The 22,082-nt window shown below is 36.7% G+C and overlaps 1 protein-coding gene across 1 annotated transcript in view; it reads left to right on the top strand.

Moving 5' to 3' along the window:
- LOC112682924 (protein sax-3-like) overlaps positions 1-22,082 on the top strand; it is a 74,322-nt gene that overhangs the window by 32,989 nt on the left and 19,251 nt on the right. The window contains exon 2 of the mRNA XM_025553698.1: positions 6,873-7,178. Coding sequence (XP_025409483.1) covers positions 6,873-7,178 — 306 coding nt within the window. The remainder of the gene's footprint in view (positions 1-6,872; positions 7,179-22,082) is intronic.

The raw sequence follows: 22,082 nt of genomic DNA, 5'->3' as shown, positions 1-22,082 counted from the left end.
AATACATTGCTCGCCGGCGTACAACCGTCGTACGCCCACCCGCGCGTTTGTGGTTTTGGTAATTAGTATGTAAAAGGCGCTCGGCGTCCTATCCTCTATCACACGTTTGTATATACCTACATATAATATACATTGTATACACACATAATACGACGTACAAGTGTATAGTCGTGCGTGTAGGTACTCCGTACACGCTTCGGGCGGAAAGCCGTCCAAAGTTTTGTCCCTTCCCCCTCCCGTCTGTCGCATTTTCACTATCGTTTATCTCGTGTGAACCCCCCTCCCCAAACAGCCGGAAAAGTTTTCTACCTCCACACATAATCCGTACGCGTGCACATGTTATCTCGGACGCGTGTCCAGGTCCGTGATTAATTACGTTATTGATGGGAATGCGCGTATTATGCAGTCCGTCGCGTTACAAACACGTCGCGAACGATTCCTGAAGGGATGCGCAAAACTTTGGATTTTCCTTTCAATCGTGCGTGAACGGAGTTAGACGCGTGATAATAAACACGGAGAATAATAAACCTAAAAAAAACAAAAAAAAAAAATAAATTAAAATAAAAAAACCCTATGTTCGTTCGGAGTATATTATACGTTTATAGGTATCGTGCGATTATATCATGACATTAAAGTTATTACGCAGGTACATATTATACGAATATCGTGTGCAAGCAGACGAGGGCTTTTTTTTAGCCGTCGGAAACTTCATTCGAAAACTTTACCGAAGGAATTATGGTTGCGCGGAGTTAAAACCGTTTTAGTTCTCGTGTTTTCGCAACGCGCGCGCACATTCTATTTCCGTCGCGTCCGGACGTTAAATATTACGCACGCGCTATTTCGAATACATTGCATATCTATAATGCACGTAGCTATGCATATAGCTATGTATGCCCGACCGAAGTTTTCGAACCGATTAACTGCGTTGGAATTGCTGCTGCTCGGAAACGAATTACGTTTTTATTTTTACCGTTTTATCAATAAAATATCTCGAATCACACGAAAATATATAAAACCATGTTATTATTTCGTATTTTTTTTTCTCTTCGTCGGCTTGTGCAATGAAACCCTTATATTAGATAACGATAATAATAATATTAATAAAAGGTGAATGAAAATTATATGATCCGGCATCATAGTTTTTTATTTTATACCGTTTTCTGTAGCAATAACACCCAAATTATTCATAATTTATAGCCTCTTGTTAATAAACGTCCTACTTATTTTCAACCTCAGCTAGTATTATGTGCTACCGTTGTTTCTGTTTGCTTTTTGTCCATGCCATTCTGTCGTTTCGTATTACCGAAGTTTCATTAATAAATCAAGGAGTTTCACTATTTACTCGGATTGATTATCTTTCATTATTTGTTATGTCCGATTGCAAGGAACCCAATTTGTCGACTTGGCGGTTAAAGCAAATCCTCTGTGTTGAACTTTCAAGTTAAAGAAAACAAAAACAGTATACCTTTGCCCCCTATTTTGGATTTGTGCCAATCGAATAGTCCATTTCCATTATTTTCATTTGTACATACTCAGTCACGTAGTTTAATTTCATTATCTGCAAAACGTATTAGATTCAACACAATCTTTACTCTCACTACAGTCACAAACTCAATACAACAGTGTCTTATAGTATTCATGTTTAGAAAATAACATTCCACTGTTAAAGTAACTCAACTCAGGCGTAGTGTTATTGTGTCATCAAATGTACATTACCGTGTGAATACTATTAATGTGTATAACATAACACCATTATAATTTATCATCTATGTGATGTATAATGTATAATAAATTAATATTTTCGTAGTGCCTACCAAATAAAATAAAAAAATAAAGATATATTTTACAAGTTTTCAGCTAAAAAAATACCTTATTTTATATCATAAGAATTTTTAAATACGATTTCTAACACGATAAAATCAATATAAATATATAATACACATACTATATATTTTACATGTATATATATCACAATTGTGATCATATATGTATTTATATATTTTGGTAATTCTACGATTTCCCACACACCGAACAAGTACCTACATTTACTTGAATATTATCTTTTCGATTTAATCTTTAACTGGTGCTAGATATGCGTTAATCTGAAGGTTTGGAATATAAATAATTTCTAGATTGATTCACATCACTATATCGATCAATAGAACAGATAAAATATAGATAGTTTATCGTATTGAGTGCAAAAGTCGATTAAACAAAAGGGAAAAGAAGTCATTCAGCTCGCTAGGCGTACACAATCAATCACAGAACGCACAGTATGTTGATTGCGCCTCAATCGTTAAAATATGTCAACAGATATATACTTGAACACAATAGCTTACACCCATAGGAATATTATTACGTAGTAGATGTGCACACGGTTCTGTCACATCTCGGGTAGAAAACCGCGCGGGAATTCGACGTGGTACAATATCGATCACGCATGTCAATAACGCTTTCGTCAAAGTTTCGATAATTAAACAATAGTTATCATAATAATAATTACTCGCTTCCGTCGGAAAAAAAAAATATTACAATAATGATAATATAATAGCAGCGCTCCGTCATCCGAGTGTATATTTTTTACATTTTGAGATTAATTATCTTTTGAAGTTTTATCCGTTTTGCGATCGTCTGACTAACATAAATTGTGTTTCTTGCTACGACCCAGCCTAAAATGTATCGCCATCCCTTGTCCAGTAAAGGGTTCACGTATTTAACTCCGTCACCGCGTTTATCCGGTTCTTACGATTTTCAAATAGGTCTGTGCGTTGCCGAAATTATTTGAAATGTGTAAATATTATTAATCTGAAGGGACGAATGCCGCATCATTCGCGCACTCTTGCGGTTCTTCCGCCGTCTTTAGCCTAATGATACTGAATTCGACTTGACGTCTGACTGTTTTCGAGACCCGTAAAATATTTAATCGGTTAAAAGCCACCGATGGCTGTCAACTTCTCGACAGCGACAAGTAAATAATTAATATATTTTTCGTCTCCCGTCGCCGTCTTCCATTATTCTACTTTTCCCCTTTTTTCTACGGTATTATAAAATGATTATTATAATTATTTATTTATTTTTTTTTTAATCGTCCCCAGCTTCTCTTCGTTTATTCTATTTTTCCATTACGGATGACCCAATTTCGAAACGGTGTTCTTTTGAGATTATCACCCTGTCAAACAAAAAATAATCATAAAAACAAAAACCAAAAAAAAAAAAACTCTTTATGAGATTGTTGTTAAAACATACAGATTGCCTGCTTAAAATTAAAAAAAAAAAAAATACTTTTTTTTTCTCTTCACGTACGTATCGTAAAAAGTTGCAAGTCTCATTATTTTTGTTCAAACAGTGCACGTCTGCGTTAATTTTCATTTGCATTCAATTAAAAAGTGTACTTCTTTCCATATGAATTCAGTGTTGGTAATTGGACTGCACTAAGTACCTCTTCTGCAATATCAGTCTGCAGTATGCTCGAACATGATTTGTCTAAGAATTTTTTTCTCGTCGGCGACGGCGATATTCAATCTTCTTCTGTCTTGGACGTCTGCGAAAATTTAAGCCATTTACGGATTTTACGCGTTCAAATTGCCATGATAACACAACGGGAGATATTCGTTATACGCGCCGCATTAAAAAAGTTGTAATAAAACCCATAGCATTTAACTGATAATCAGTAATTCTATAGATATGCTACTATATGTAAAAGCGTTAGATCGACATCACGTATTTGGTAAAAGTTCCCAATGAAAGTTTTATCGGAGGGTTGCAGAAAAACGTCTAATAACTTCCAAAGAACCGTAAATTACGCGCGCGCGCGCTCGCGTAAAGTTTGTAATGACCCTCGGCGCGGTGGTAGCAGCCAAATGCAATTGGAATATACGATTTTCTCGAATGTTTTTTATGTTTATTTTTAATTTATATTATTTATACTTTATAGTCCTCGTGACAATTATTTGCCTGTCTGGTATAAAACATTAGCCTTCGACTGTTTTTTTTTTCCTCAGAATCGAATAATCGACGACAACAAACACAGCGGTATGCATTTATACTGGTCTACGAAAATACAGGTGTAGATTTTAAATGACCTCGACCCGTATATGATAATTAGTGTCTTCATGAAATTTACCCGACTCCGCGAAATAAAATACCCCTGTGGATCCACCACGTATTAGACTGCGTTTCTGTTGTGCGAAATTGTTCGTTTTGTGTGCTATGAAAAAAAAAAAAAAAAATCCGTGAGAAATATATGTTTTTATAAAAAATACTATTATTTTGAAAAATCTGAAACAATCAAGATATGTTAAAACAAAAATGTTATGACACAGTTTTTTTCATTTTTTTTCAATAAAATATGCAACACAGTAATCATGTATGAAGAAATAAATAAGATTTATATTTTAAAGGGATGATTTTCAACAAACAGTCTATTCCTTCTGTCGATCTTAAGCGTACGAATTATATATACTTACGTTTCGTCGGACACGTATTTATTAATTATCTTAACGTGTTAAACAAGAGGATAGAACGTCAATGTCCGTAAGACGTTTGTGATTTTAGGCATTCACACCACTGCAGAATTTACCTGGGGGGGGGGAATAGGGTAAGTGCAATACGGTCGATTTACAAGACGCAATTAGCGTCTATGGCCGCGAACAGAAGTAATAAAAGTTACCGAGACGAATCGCACTATATCCAATTTACTGGAGAACATATACCGTTGTAACGTAGGTCCTAATAATCATCACTGTCGACGTGCGCCATTACGGTACGGTACAGCTGCAGCGTCCGTGTGCAAACCGTCGGATCGATAAACGGAGAATGTACTGTTAACGGAGAGTTCTTGTTTATTCTCATGTCGCGCATGATGTTCAACGAGGGTTTTTGTTTTTCTCGTTATTTTACGTGATACGTGCGACAACTCTTTATATTTTATTTTATATTTTTTTTTTATATATGCGTGCGTGCGCCAAGGCGGGTGGGTTCGATCGTGGACGAGAGGCGAAAAAAAAAAAAGCATTCGCGCAAATGATGTGAAACGCGCGCGACGTAGGTACTCGTCGGCCGCGTGTTGTTTATTTTCTCACCCGACGTCTACCGCCTACACGTCATTGTACACGTGTAGACACGGGACCCCTCGGCGCTTATATTAGTATAATACTCGACGACTTCGGGCGCGATTGCGAATTGATGCGCGTCCGACGAGTAACACGCGCGCCCGGCCCGACAACCCTTTCCCTGCGCGCACCTACCATGGCAAGCGGAGGTGTTTTCTTTTTTTTTTCTCCTTTCACTTCCTCTTGTCCTTCGTGTTTTCCTTCTGCTTTTTGCTGTTGATTCAGTATTTTTTTTTTCTTTCCAACAAAAGGTGGCACCGCGCTCCTTTGTGCAGTGTCCGTCGTCGCTATGGGCGTTTGCACGTATCTGCACTACAGCACGTACGTCCACGACTGACGCACAGACTGGTAGGGCCGGGGGATGATTGTATCGTGGAGAATACGTCGTATTAATTATTATTTTTATTTCGAAATGCAACGTGCGGGTACGCGACGTGAACGAGTGCGCCCAGCCGAAGGCAGTGCACACGTACAGTATAATAATAATAACAACACATATCGAGTTGCCACTTGACCGGCGGCGGAGCGAAACGCGAACGTTCAACCACTCACCCTTTCGTCGTTACCATCGCTACCACTCGCCGCCGTAATATTATTGTTCTGTAGAACAGTCCTGCGAGGAAAAAGTAACCACGTGGTAACCATACGTTTTCGGCTTGAATGTCCGCGTATCCCTTGTCGTCGGCTTCACGTGGACGTTCGATGTACCTCGACATTAAATCGTGCAATATAACGTTCACCCTAATAAATACGTGAATCGCAAGGGGCACCTGGAGAAACTAGTCAAATGTAAATCCACCGATTATGCCACGGGAGATTACGTAAAATTGGCAAACGTTTAACAATTATTAACAACGCACCGTAAAATAATAAATAATTCTACAGTGAAACTTTCATTTGACGTATATGTGTTTAATGAATTATATTTGACACCATGACCGACGTAATGAATTATTAATATTAATATATTAATAATAATATACAAATTCCTTTCCACTACAATTATTTTTTGTTCCCCACTTCGTTATACTAAAGTTTTACTGTATATAGAGTTTGCTTTATGGCTGTACTATATTTTCAATGTAAAAAAGATAACATTCACTACACACATTGCAAGCAAAAAGTTAAGCCGGAGGAAAATTAAACCGTTGATGGTTTAGCAGTAAAAAAACGCTCATTCATTACACAAATTCGCATTATTGTCTGCTCAAAATCGTGTTTCGCAAGACGTTGTACCTCATAACTGCGTCGAAATTCTCCACTCGATATATCAATACTATAATGGCGTTCGATTTTTCCAAACCAGTCGAACTTTTATAACGATTCAACACGGCGCCTGCGCACACCGCCCAACCACGTCGAAAAGTATTTCCGGTTACTCTGGCAAGAATCTACCGTTCCTCTCCGTACCAAGTTCTACCGCAATGTTCCGGCAACGTTTCCAGTCGCACAGGGCTTGGATAATGAACCGTTCGCTACGTTTTGTTTCGCAACGCATATTAAACATTCATGACAAACCGCATGAGCCACGGCGGGTTTAACATTTCACCGATTTCGTTCGAGGGTTTCTCGTGATATTGTCCCTTTCGGCAAAAATATTTTCGCAAACCATGAGATTTCGAGCGGTTTCGATGCCGACAATGTGCAATTAGTGTACCGTGAAAAATGTTTTACATCAGCAGCGCATACTTATACTTATACCCGCGTGTATAGTTCCGTTGGCTGTTAATCGGTCGTAACTTGAAATTATTCTGTTTTCAGAGGTACACTGCGGCCGAGCACCCCGGATCGTAGAACATCCCACGGACATCACAGTCGGGACGCACGAGCCGGTCACGTTGAACTGCAAGTCCGAAGGGCAGCCACAACCGGACGTCCGATGGATGCGCGACGGACGGCCCGTGGACGTAACCGGTAGCATCCGCAAAGCGCTTTTGCCCGACGGCTCGCTGCTGTTCTTGGAGGCGTCTCAGGGCAAGCGCGACTCCGATTCCGGCACGTACTGGTGCATAGCTAACAACTCGTTCGGAGAGGCCGTCAGCAGGAAAGCCAATTTGATTGTCACATGTAAGTAAAATCCAAACCGGCTAAAGTTATCTTACTCGTCGTGGATACTCGAATAACCGTTTGATTCCCTTTAAAGATTAACTTGATGATCAAAAACCGGTGCCGAAAGGAAATCCATATGAATTAAAATACAATTGTGATCGAGAAACTTAGGAGACGATTTTTTTTTTCAAAATTATTCACGTATCTTAAGAGGTTTTGATAGCATATATTTCATATAATTTATTAGTAATCTACAGCAATCTTTGTAGAAACCGTGAACACGACGTGTTGCATGTGCACTGTAAATTAAAGCGATCGATCATTTATTTTATTTATTTTTTTTTAAAACTATATTACGCAGTTATTTCGAGGAAATGGCCAACGTCCCGAGTTTGTCCATTTGTTTTCAAGTATAAAGTAATAATAATAATATCTTATAGAACATTGAACTTACGATAAGTGCGTGGTAGAATGGGAGTATAAAATGTTAAAACATCTTCACTTCCAGCTCACGTCGGAAACAGATGAAACTTGGAATGATCGGTCATCTTTAGAGTCCCCTATTCTTATTATAGAATACGGTTTGAAGTACACGTCTGTATTGTGTGCAGCCGCGATGGCATCATTAATCAAAGAGCGAACGCCTCGGAAAGATGGGAGGGAAATGCTTTAAAACCGAAACTTTAACGATTTAATCGATTCAATATTGTTTCAAAGTTTTGTATAAAGAGCTCTTTGACAATTTTTCCTTTTAATACTAATCCGCACATTATTGAGGTTTCATAATGATGCTCGACAAAAATCGTAGGGGTTTCGGGGGAATCGTAGAGAACGCAATTCCGAATTAAAATATTTTCTGTTCCAATCGTTGCACTTAATTAAAGTTAATTAAATATTTAATTTTCGGTAATTAATGGCAGCTCTTACTTTACCACATTTTTATGCATCAGACTTTTTATAAGCTTTATATAATTATGCAAATTATATGTTTACGTGTAAAATCCAACCGTTGAACATCGTTTCATATCCGTTAAAGCGATACATCGATCGATTCTCGAACTGCTGAACGCATTACAATGATATAATTACAAATAACTTCCGATCGACCTATCTTATTTTTATTTTTATTTTTTTTCGTCCCTCCCATAACAACTCTCGTTTTTCACACGACTATTTGAACACATAATTTCCGCGTACACACATACACACGTCGTTGAACAGCGTGATTGACTTTTATCGGGCCCGTATTTATTAATTACATTTGTTCCGGCACATAAAACGGGAACCAAAACGCGTGACGACGGTCCGTAGTCAGATCCGTTTTATATCGCGAGCACGACAATACAATACATTTATGTATAAAACGTTACGTCGAATCCCCCGGAGCCGTATGCGGAAAACATGGCCGTTCGAAACTAGTCGTACGTAATGCGCGGTGATATTGATCAAATCCAAATCGTGACGACAGCGGAATCGAATCCGAAGAAAATTAATAACAATGTCGACCGTTGTGGGATATAAACGCCTGTTTACACCTAACTTTATTGTAAAACGACTTGCGTGGCCCTCGACGTTTCCACCACGGTGCTTGTCCGTAATTCAATTTGCCTACCCGGCTTTTTGATTCGCACTCGTGTTAAAATTATTGACAAGGACGATGCTCGCATGTTTGACTACTGGTTCGGCGCGCGCGCGGTCGACTTGTGGAGACCGATGGCAGCGAGGCAGTCTTACGGTCGGTCGGTCAACATGCGTGGAGTGCAAGGGGGGCTTATTGAAGCGCAAAACAAACGAACAAACGGCCGGAAGCCGTTTTCTTTGGACGCTGGAATTGAGTGAAAAAAAGGGGCTTTTTCTTTTTTTGAAGGGTGGGAGTCTGTTGGGGAGGATGGATGGGTGGGTTTGAGGAGTTTAAACAAACATTGCCGAGAATACGGTCTTGTTTGATGTTCCCCGGGGAAACGTCCGAAGAGCAAAGAAAACGCGTGTGGCGGAAACTCTTTAAAACCCGAAAACTTTTGGTATGTCAGACGATCGTTTCACTAATTAATGGACGGGAATTTAAGAAAGAGAAATGTTCGTCGGTAGTTCTGTTTTGTAACAGAAAACGAGAGCAGATCGTATCTGATGGGGAAAAAATGATAATGAAATACATGATAGGCGGAACAGGACGACCGAGTGATACGCGATGAAGGTTTTCGGTTGACAGGCTTCACGCGATTATTTTTAGATACATGTATAATGCGACGTTCTGCCGTTACGTGATCCCTCGGCTGTATATCATTAATTTATATGATTTTCAAACTGACACCGGCTCGATGTACGTGCATATATATATATGTATAATTTATTTACGTAAATGATAGAAATTAAATAAAAATCCGTGAGGCGCAAGGCGTGAACGAGATCAATTTCGACGGGACATAAAGGAAACGGATCGGGGGTACCGAACGAGGAACACTTGCGAATAAAAGTATGTGCGTTTGCGTGCGTCAGGGAAAAGGGATAAAAAAGATAAATAAAAATACGAGTGCCGATACAGTGAAACGCTTTCCGGATATCTACCTATACCGTGTTGTCCCGCAAACAAATGCAATCCATTACCGTACGGATTGGATTCCGTTGTCATTTTCTCTTTGACAGCCGATTTTTCTCATCTCTCAAACGTGTTCACGTATACATGTATATAACAATGTATATAAATGTGCGTGTGTGTGTGAGTATGTATTAGTTTTGTCGCCCGGAGAAATGTTTGTAAACTATTGCTTTTATCGGAAATACGCACTACAAGGGAGTGCATATTTTCTAACTTCAACCGTTGAAAATAATGTAATGAGAGAATTCGTACCACGAAGAACATTGTGTCTAAAAAAAGACCAAATTGTTTTAAGATTGTTAAGTTCAGACAGACCGTTGCAGATCACGTTTTTGGCAACTAGATGCGTTCAGTTGACATTTTACACGGATTCGATTAATATATTTTTAGATCACCGTTGAAATAGCGAATTAAAAACGCATCTATTTTGCAAACAGCGGTATGAAAACGTGGAAAATAATAGTTTTTATTTGCTTACAAAACATTTGGAACCGTTTGACTATTTATTACAAAACGATGTTTGCATTATAAATAATTATGTTGTAGTTTATATTAAAAGGGAATAAAAATGAAAATGATAATTTATTATTGCTCCAGAAAGTTATTGAATTACATTTTTAATATTTTCGAATTATTTCAGGTAAAGTAATCAATACATGTTTTATTAATATTTTCTTAATTATGAAGTTATAACTTATTCATTCGATGCTTTTCAAAGTAGGGTTTCCATTTTTTTTACCCTATTGAGTGATTGCTGAGTACAATGTATATAACATATCTATATTTGTATGATTATTATTTCAAAAACCATTGCGCTTCATTATTAGCTCACTTTGTAAAATTAGTAATACAAGTAATAGTTATAATAAATGTAAAAATCAGACTTAGTAGACCATAAATGAATTGTTGAAATACAATTAAAGCATTGATACGGGGTTTAAAACAATCATTTTTGATACGTTGACACACGAGGTTTAAACGTTTTCATTGTTTGGTCAATAACAAGATTATTATGATAATACTTCAAACCAAATTTATATTGAAAAATAGATTTATTAATTTCACTCCGTTAATTGTTTTCTGTTTTTGACATAATAAAAAATGTACCTTCACAATAACAATCAAATAACAACGATAATAATCTAAAAAAAAAATAAATAGAAAAAACATATTAGAGAAATAAACTGTATAATTTCCGAGATGAAATTAAAAATTGAAACATTTTAAGAGTTTTTGCCGCATTAAAGCAAAACTAATTAAATTATTATGTATGAACGTAACTAAATGTACGTTCACGCAGCTTCGTAAACTTCGGAACCGTAAACTTTGCGGTATGAACAAGTACAATAATGCAAATAATATTCGGCTTTATGAAGTTTGAATTCAGATTTAATTAAAAAATACAATGAATAGTTTATGTTTTTTTTTTTTTTCAAATATCATCCCCTAAGAATTCCCGGTAATTAACAACGGTTTGACGTTAAAATCCTATAATATTGACTACGGACGGTATGTGTCGTCGGCATGGTGGTGAAAATTACTAAACCCGCTTTCGGCTTAAGGCGCGCAGTAGCCGTGGTAACGTACGCGGATGTATTCTCATATATATGTGTTCGGATACAGTGTTACGGTGTGCAGCAGCTACCCTTCACGATCGTCAACAATACACAAATACGTTTCCATTCGCTGTCATCACCGGCGTTCCAGTTCGAACGACCGGTCCGTGGCGGGGTAATAATAATAATAACGATAATAAACGATATAACAACAATAATGACGATAAATGAACAATTATTATGATAACAGTAACGTATTCGTATTTGCATGTTTGTGGACAAAGGGACCCGGGGAGTCGGTCCCGACAATGAGAGACAAAAATACGACCGGCCGTCGCATATTGTTGTGCGGAAACCAGGAAACTGAGATCGCGGCCCGCACGCGTGGAGATGCAGATGGTCACAAAAAAAACCGTGTAAATCATAAGCGCGATTCGATCCGGTGACAAGTATGCAAAATGTTTGGCCCCCAGAACCGTTTTTTTTTTGTTCTGCACGGTGACGCGCGTTACCGCTCCGCCATTAAATGGTTTTTTTTTTGCCCTCGCTCATCCCGAAAAAACGCGATCGTCTTGCCGTACATCATTATTCCGTTTGCGGCTGTATGTATACGCCGATCGAAACTAACCATCCGAAAAATTGCGTTTTTCAAAAACGTTCGATCGCGGTCGCACCGAGAACTATTCGTTTTCGTCGACTTTTCATAATAAAAGGTTAGCACATTTCTTCCGTTATCGTCTGAAGACATTTAAGACATTTTAAACTCATTGCCGTTCCCATCTTAGCCGTTCATCGATTCTAATCGGGAAGAGAAAATATTTACATTAAATGCATACGACTCGTCGTGGTTTGGTGTACTCAGTTAAACGGTTTCCAACGGATATAAAATCCAAACCTCGCTGCGACCTCGGTCTCGTCAGATTACGTTCAAAGGGTTCCAATAAATTGTAGTATTTTGTTTGACATAGATTCCATCAAATTTAACATCCTTTTGAATAATTGAAAACTATTTTATTTTTAACAAAACGATTACTGATGAATACTAATAGACTTCAATGTAAATAGATAATGTTAAATAATTAACATTCATTGCGTACAATATATTAATATTTTTGGTCTCAATTTAATATTTTATCTGTATTTAACGATTCGAATTGATATCCGGTGAAACACGATTGCGCCCGTCCTACCTTTTTATATGAAAAAAACGCAACACGATTGCGCCCAGTGAAGTAGCTCAGTAGCACTTCGTGAAATATAAGGTCTTGCCTTTCTAATAATTTTAAAATAAACTATTTAAAATACGGTCAGTGTGTAAAACTCAAAGTTTAAGTTAAGTTAGAATATCAATTTTTCATCGAGTGTTTATGTTTACAATGATATGACAAAGATCTTAGCGTGCTCAATGAACACCATCACCATATAATTTCAGTAATATTAAAATAATAATTTTCATTATTTGTATATAGCATATTTGTAAAATATTATCATTGGAATAAAATGCCAGTATCGTTAATCAAACAGGCAAACACAATATCGTTTGGGGAATTCTATAAGATTTTTTCGCTTGATCGAGTTCGATTTACATAACTTAAAAGGTTGCATATGGTATATGATTAAAAAGCTCTGGTTACACATAAATCATTCACGTTCCTTCCACTCTTGATAGGCATTAATGCACTACGGGCTGTTTGTAATCTCCATAACTGTATTTACATCAAGTAAAGTACATTAAATCGTCAAAGAATGGGAAATAAAAATACAATACTAACGAATGATCGTCTATGCCGGATCTGCCCTGTGACCATTTTATAAAATCAATCATTTCTGTAGGTATCAATAAAACTAAGATTTAAATTATAATTAAAAAAAAAAAATATTTTCATATGCTTTTAAACATTACCTGTTAAATTTTATAACTGTTAATTTTATTAAAAAAATAAAATGTATTAGATTTTAGAATATTTATTAGAAATCAATTAGTGTGAAATTTTGGCTAGTTTTTCAGTAACCAATCTTTCAATATTTGGAGTAAAATGTTGAACGCCAATTATTAATAAGTAGTATTGCTAGATTTTGAAATCTCTATATCATATTGAATGCATTTTTTTTTTCTATGTAACGCTCATATGGAAATAAAAATAAGTACATTCTTTTGTAATTTAAATATTTATCAACTAATTCAAGTATTAAATGTTATTTGCAATTAGCTCCTATTATTCCTATTAACCGGCACAAACTCAATGTTCGTTTGGGACACTATACGGGAAAACGTATGTTCACAAAGATAAGTAGAACCAAATAAATTAAATATACGCATTGACAATTCTTTTATTTTTGGTAAATCATCAGGAATTTTTCACGTGCAGTTTTGAATGATGAAAACATACAAACGAATATCGTTGAAATATTCAGTACTTTAAACACACATGATAAAAGAGTCATAAATTCGATTAGTGACCAAAAATTATATTGTAAGATGAAATGTGTCTATTGTATATTTTATCAAAATGAACTGGTATATACGACCCGCAGTTTTAATATAAATTTTGAATGTGGTCCGCAAGTTGAAAAAGGTTGGGCACGCCTGGCATACGATATGGTAAGCGATTTAAAAAAAGAATACATAAATAAATAAATATGTGGATATTTGGACGCACCAGAGAGCAGCATGAATAAAAATATTTCGTGAATCCGTACCTCTGCATGCACCGTTATTCCACACTGTCGAAAAAATGAACGCAGCTCGGCATTCTAAAAATATTTCTAACACCAAAAATTCACATAACGTAAAACTGTTTGAAATATTTGTTATACTGGAAAATTCAGGTTTGTCAATTAACCTATATACGAAACTACTATTATTGCAGATGGGATTATGCTTTGTATGTGAACCTAAAACCTCATTACGCGAGTAAATCACATATTTTGACTGTTTATAAAGATGAATGGTGTAGAATAATTAAATGTAAAGAAAAAAATAAATTTGAAATTTATAAACAAAAAAATAAAATGGACAGATATGAATATGTAAAATGTTTATATGGATTATAATTATATGATATGCAATTTTTTTCTTGCTAATTGTTATAATTTTAGAAATATCTTTTGTGGAATTATGGTATCGAAAAAAAAATATTTTATGGAGTTACGGTTTAAAAAAAAAAAAAGTGTTTTGCGTAGTCACGGTGCTTTTTTATACAATGGCATCGATTCGTGCGCAGCTCCGTTGTTCCCGGATATTTTATTGCTAAAAAAAATCCATATTTTGAATTAAAAAAAATTATATTTCCATTGAAACAAAATTGGGTTTTTATTAAAACTATTTACTTAAAAATTATTAAATAAAATGATTATTTACTTTTAGTTCTATTCTATATGCTGGTTTCATTTGTGATTTAAAAACGTTTGTCAATACGGCTTTTATTTTATGAGATAACATACATTATTTATCAATGGTTTAATCTCTTATAAAAAAATAAAATGTTGGAGAAAAATTCGGAAAATATACCGGTGCAGTGTAGTGAAGTTACAGTTATTTCGTTAGAAACGTACATATATGTTTTTAAATAGTTGAAATTAAAATTTATGGATTCATCCGTAAATATAGTATCCACTTTTTATCTCTCGCCGGACAATATTTCAACAGATACACATTTCAAGTGAAACGGATTTTATCGTTATATAATAGTTAAATAAAAATCTCGTTCTCTCCCCCGTATCAATTATAATCTATAAAAAGGCCGTTAAAATTAATGAATTCATTGGTCTATACATTATATCAGAACAGACTTATTTACGTGTCTGTACGCTAATACAATGATAGGAAATTGACAAATTTCTGCAAAGTAACGAGTGAAAAAACGGACATATTAGTTACGCATATAAACAGAAAGTTAACAAAAACGATACTACATTCAACGCAAAGCATTTTATGACTTTGGAGAGGTACCGGAAACTACTTATTTTTCAATTTACTTACAATATGATTATACGATATATATATTTATATATTTATACCCATAGTCCGTTTTGCGGAAGTAGCATTATTGAGCTCCTCACCGTTATCCGTTATGGTACAAAATGTCATGTATTAATCAATTGTCTGTTAGTGTTTCACTTGTGATGTACACGTATTATGGTGGAGCACTTGGCCATGAAACGCATGTCGATATAGGTACACGTATGAGTCGTGAAATTGGCGGACTATTGAGGGTTACATGTACGTATATATATATATATATATATATATATATATATATATATATATATATTGACTATATAAACCGTATTAGTTAGGATATTTGAATATTCTCGTCATCGCTATCCCCCGATCCCTTTGAACAGCCACGCGGGACTATTGTTATCGAACTCCTGGACGCGGTCACACGAGCACGCAATGATATATTGTACATGAACCACGCGTGACGTCGATACGATTATTACGTACATACACCTTTATACGTGTATATATATATATACACTATCGGTTGTAATTACTTTTATCCCGAACGCAGCCCGGAGAGGCGAAAATAGACGAGCCGAGCGGGTTATGTGTACGTGTATACTGGCGTGCAATGTCTTTGATTAAGCTCCGGAAACGCAATTATCCGTAATTTAATTTTGTGACAGACTTATCAATGGAGGAGGTATGATGAAGTAGCAGGATTCCGAGGGATTGTAGGACTAAGAGTGGTCGTCGGACGACGGTTTTTCGCTAGAATTTTCGTCAGCCGTTGTGTATAGTATCACATTCAAGGCGTATTATGCGGTCACGAGGTCGAGACTTGCATACAAATACAACACAAGTATATCATATATATGTTGTGTGTGATAGTACACAGGACGTTCGAGGGGGTATTGACTTTTTCCACTCCGTTTTGTTCCGTCGCCAACGATTGTGCGTCAAGCGCCCAATGTATAACATAATGACGTGCAAGGGTGATAGAGGTCGGCGAAGAAGTTTAATATATATTATACGGAGGGAAAGAAAAACAACCGTGGTGTAGGTGACGGTCGGGGGTTGGTTTACGAACCGCGTAGCCAGGGAGGGGACAAAGGAGAAGAAAAAAAATAACACTAATGAGATTACCTGTTGTTAACTTTATATTGGAAAGCGGCTGAACGCAATTATTGGCTCACCGTTGTGCGTATTTATATATATATATAGATATCCCGTACGGATTATTGATATCAATTTGGCCGAAAAGCCCTCAGGCACGGCGATTCGTTAGATTCGGTACGAGGGACTGCGACGGTAGAAGATAAATACGCTACCGCGTATAGTGATAAATTAGAAACGCACTGCTGAGAATTTCACGCGGACACAACAGCGATATTACATTACACATGGCGTGGTGATTACTGTTCTATCGCTTTTGTTCCCCTGCCGTTCCGTCATAACGCTAATAATCCCCATCGGTTCGAAGAAAATCCGAACAGTTGTAGCGGATTTTACGGCGTACAACTTACAATAACGAATCAATTAAAGAGTTTAAAAGCTAATGAAATCGAATACGCCGCAACGAGGTGCTTCGAGAAGAGAGAATCAGCGGAGTACAATTATTTTTCAGGAAATCAATATTTGCTGTAAATACGAATTATTTTCATTGGTTTCGCGGATAATTTTTACGTTGAGGACTCGTTTACTGCCACGAACACTATCGATTGAACGAATTAGCCAAGTACAATGTTCTAGGGACAAAATAGGGTATATACACTAATAACCATGGTGAGTGTATAAAGATCAAAAAATATATATTGCGAAATGGCTTTTTTCGTGCCCGGCGTGGGCGCTAAACGATTTTATCGTTTCAGTCTAATCCATTTGAGAGAGTGCAGCCCTCTTTCACGGAACACTGCGAGTTTTTATCACCTTCCTTATCGACAAGTCACTTCTGCTTCTGGCAGGGTTTTTTTTATTTTATTTTTATTTTATGACTATCGGGTTCCTTCTTCGACGTGAATTCGTATACGTATGCGTGTGTTTTGTACAAAATGATTCTCGTTCGAGCGTCGTAGGCAGGTTCAGTTTTACGTTGTTTCGGTATGGAATGATTATGATGGTGTACACAGTATTACGTGCACAGGTGAGTACTCGGAAACATGGTTTTTTTTTGCAAAAACGTCTCATGAATATTGATGCGCATGCCGAAATCGTTATACGACAACAGCTGTACATTATACCGGTAGATGAATACGACTTGGAGAAAAATAAGTTGAATTTTTTGCCCTTCTTGCGTTGAATAAATTCGTGGCGGACGAGTTACGGGGCAACCGTTAACGTAGAACGCGCTAGGATAATGTTTTGACGCGTTCCAAATCGCAGTCGCTGTATGCCGCAGACTCGACCACCCATGTACGATTCTTATTTTCTTCGTCTCGTGCCATAGTCATCACGGTGTTTGAAAACGTTACAGGAGGTACCCTTCAGATTTCTGGGACACGTCACAAAAACGTGACCAAACTTTAGCACAACTTCCAGTCAAATAACATCACTTGAAGTTTTAGAAGTGATCGAGGAAAAATTGCTTTCCTTAACACTTCATGAATAATAAAAACATAAAGCAGTTCGTAAAAAACCGTTACCATTCGGTCGTATGTTTCACCGACGACCAGTTGGCTCAATTCGATTAAATCTACAAAACTATACAAACGCAACGTTGATTTGGATTGGATTTATGTATATTAAGAATGTATTTTTTCACCGGTAACGTAAAATCTTCTTACTTTGTTGACACAAATGCTAACGTGATTTTCTTTTATCCCTAAAAACGAATCGAAATCATAATAATTTCCATACAAATATTTTTTTGTTATTTTATTTTTATTTTTACATTATAATTAAAAATTGTATACAACTGTTTACATTTATTCGTTCAATACAATTCAAGTGATATTATGGATTTTATATTTTCTAGCATTTTAGTACAAAGTGACATTTCAAATTTATTACTTAATTTATTATATATATATCAATGTTCTACATTCTCTTCGATACGATTATATTATCTTTTGATGGTAATATTTTAATTTTTATTTTCATTTGGACAAGTAGGTAGTTAAGATTTTATGCAAAAAACAACTATGGAAAATGTATAACACAGTAAAGTAACTGACATCACAATAACCGTACATTATTATTATGTAAAACACGTAAGAAAGGTATAATGTTTTAAGTTTTTTTTAATCAACGATCCACGTGAAAACAAACATCGTACGCGCGTTATATCGGTGGTAAACTTTTCGAATAACGTACTGGAACGAACAGAATATTTTATACTTTTATTAAAAATGAATACTTTAAATCCGTTCTGTTTTATAAGCTGTATTGTGTATTTGCTTAATTTTTATTTATTTAATTTTAATCACTTCAACAAACCGAATAATTTTATAACGTTACAAATCTTACAAAGTTTTAATATATTAGTAATAGTCAATTTAAACATGAAAGAAAAATTTGGTTGTTTTTTTTTTGCTATGGTTAGTAATAACAATTATTCTTTACGGGTTTCTAAAACTAAAACTTATGATGGGCGTGGTTTTAGTCGAAATTTGGAATTAGAAAACTCCGTGAGAATAACCTTGAGGATCCGTGGACTCATCTGAATCTTGAATATCTTGAATGATAATGATCTCGAATATTCAAACACTATTTCTAGTTTGATCGTAATATAGTTTACACATTAGACAGTATAATTTGAACCATCCGTCCGTCCCGTCATACAAAACGAACGCAATACGAAATACAACTAATAATTGTTAATATTTTTTTAAAAAAAAAAAAAAAAAAACCCGGAAAGTAAACCATCTCGTACACAATTTTTTTTTTTTTATGGTTTAAAATTAGCCGCGTCGGTATCGGGGGTTTAGATTTGTTTAGTGTCTTACGAAACACCGTAACTCGCCATAGACGCGCAGCGGACTACGGTCGATGTCGACGCGCTAACCGAGCGGTTGTTGGAAACGCGTTCCCGGTGCGGTGCGAGACGTGATCGACGCTAATTAAAATTCGCGTTCATCCGGTAACGGTTAACGAGGTGACGGGGACGCGATGCTCAGGGAGCTAGAAAAAGTTTTCACATTAGCCACTACGAGGAGGGATGGATTTTCTTCGGGACGGACCTTTCGTCGCGCGTCATTTGTCACGCGTACGGACGGCACACGTGTGCCGGCGGCCTCTGGACGTTTTTCATTCGTAAATCGATCGGCCATCCGTCTTTGGCGCTCTCGCACGAGGGCCGTTTGTCGGTGGCCGCGGTGACAGCGTGCGGGCGTACATTTACGTGCGTGCGCGCAACGTAGGACGAGCATCCATCAATTAGCGTCCGGCGCACGAGAAACGCGTGTGATTCCGCCCGCGGTTACGTTTCACGGGGGAGACCACGCGCGCGTTTTAACGAATTGAACGTGTACGTGCGCCGCGCTCGTAGATCGGTCTTGCTGTGTCGGAATCGAATAACTGCCAGTGGCTTATGCGACTGTGCTAACCTAACCGGCATTATTTGGAAACGGAACCCAAGACGAAATCCGTCCGGATTAAACGGTTAAACAATCCACGTAGCCGTCACGCGGACGTATAACGATTACAGTCGGCGGTGGGAACCGTGCCTAATGAAAACCCGTGGACAAAATGTAATTTCGCGAACCGGACGAGAACGCACGAGGCATGATATATGTGTTGCGGATAAAACACGTTTTTTTTACAACCCTCAGACGGTACGCTTGCACGCGATACTATTATGCGGCGTACATCGTACACTAACGTTTCCACAACACTAGTGGCTACAGTTAGATTTTAACAAATACGTTTCAAATTGTAGTGAAATTTATGGCAACTGTACATTGTTGTTATGCATTTTTTTTCTATTGTGAAGGTCTACGATGCAAACGAGCTGAGACACTTATGTGTAGTTATGGAAACACAAGAAAATATGCACGGCTATAAGAAAATCAGCAATATGCTTCCAGTTACATATGTGCTGCGATACCAATACCTTAATAATGTATTAGATGGTACAGTGTTGCCGAACAACATTTTGAATGGTCTGTTCGGTAACTGGTTCACTCTTAAGAAATGTTGTATTATTATTTAAATAAAATAAATATACCTATATTTTATAGTAAATAAACGATAACTTGGTCTAATATTTTAGTTATTAAGGGTGGCTATTTTTCACAGGCTTACAAGCGGAAAACATGTAAATATGCCCTTGGTTGAGAGTTCACCCCTTCTCAAAAATCTTTAACTTATTTTTGCATTTAAGATAGAATTTAGGTAATTAAACGTCTTAAATAGTAATTAATAAACGGGCAGTATTATAATTTATTGTTTATTGGATCAATTCACTTATTACTCGTATACTAATCCATTACGATACCTCCAATCACCCTAAAAATATGGTCTGGTCATAACCATATTTGAACCCCGAGTTCGACGCCACTGAGATGGTAGTCGAAAAAAGATGAGTTATTGGTAGTAGTTAACGGCAACACTGATAATAGTCAGTATGATAAGTATAATGTAAATCGTTTTCTGCAAAAAATTGTTCATGCTTGCCACAATAATTTTTCCATGTTTTATTATATTCCCGCGCACAAAAAAAATTACGTAAACCTATCGCTCTTTCACTTTACAACCGCGAATCTCATGTTTTATGTAGTGTGCGTAATAGTTGTATTAATTCTGTTCGTTCGGTTGGTATACAAAGAACAATTAGTTTAATGTCTCGAAATGTTTAATTCCGTCGTCGTCTCGAGTGCATGGTTGAAGTTAATTTAATTGTTTACTGTTCCCCAGATTATGGGTTTTCGAAAGACCTTTATACGTGATAACACCATCGTTTCGTACTTAGCGCATCGTTCGACGAATTTCGATTTCGTGACATGTTTCCGACCTGTGGTATTTAAATTAATAAATAAATCTGCGGCAAAGAGAAAACAACTGTATTTCATGAGTACGATCGCCTTGTATGCATGCGCACGGTAAATATTCGACGGGTTCCTAAACCGCACAGCCTTATGTCACAAATGTACAATCCAAGGACTCAAATTAATAACTAATGCAAACGTTCAAAATACATACACATATATGTCACACTGAATAATCGGCAAAGTTAAAATCTGAATACTACGTAGTGCAGTAGACAAAACGTAACGTGAACGGTTAGCTAAAAAGCACTTGAAACGCAACAATAATTATGCGTGCGGCAGTCACAAGAGTATTGCTATAAAGCAAAAAGATTCAAATATTCACCGAAACTTATAAGCCCTAAAGTCTTTAATGACAGTGCGATCCCGCAAGTATACTCACGTGAGGGGGGGGGGGGGGAGGAATAAATAAATTCTGCGTGATATTATATTATAGCGATTCGGGCAGCGAATCGAGTCATAGTTTCTCCTGTGAACAAGACTCGATGGACGGATGGATGAAGAAGGTATAGTTTGGCGAAGAATTCTTATCGTAAAACAAAGTGCGTCTTTGGCTTTGGCGTTGCTTTTTTTTTTTAGTAGAAAAATCTTCTCACGTACCTGTACTGCGAAGCGCGAGGACGATGATAATTCGGCATTTGCATGCGTCAAAGTTGTAAAGCCTTTGGAGTGGCGATAATCGTGATATAACTTATAGATATTCAAATTGCGTATAACCGCGTCTAGAGAGAAAGAGAAAGCTCTATGAGGGTGGCAGGTAGTGTCGACGTAAATATACAACGTAATATATAAATATACACATATACTCGTGTTGTTCCGGTACGGTTCATTATCGTTAAG

This window comes from Sipha flava, unplaced genomic scaffold (assembly GCF_003268045.1).
Source record: "Sipha flava isolate LNK unplaced genomic scaffold, YSA_version1 215_pilon_pilon, whole genome shotgun sequence".
Taxonomy (NCBI): domain Eukaryota; kingdom Metazoa; phylum Arthropoda; class Insecta; order Hemiptera; family Aphididae; genus Sipha; species Sipha flava.
The sequence above is the reverse complement of the archived record's forward strand: the minus strand, read 5'-3'. Positions and strand labels throughout refer to the sequence as shown.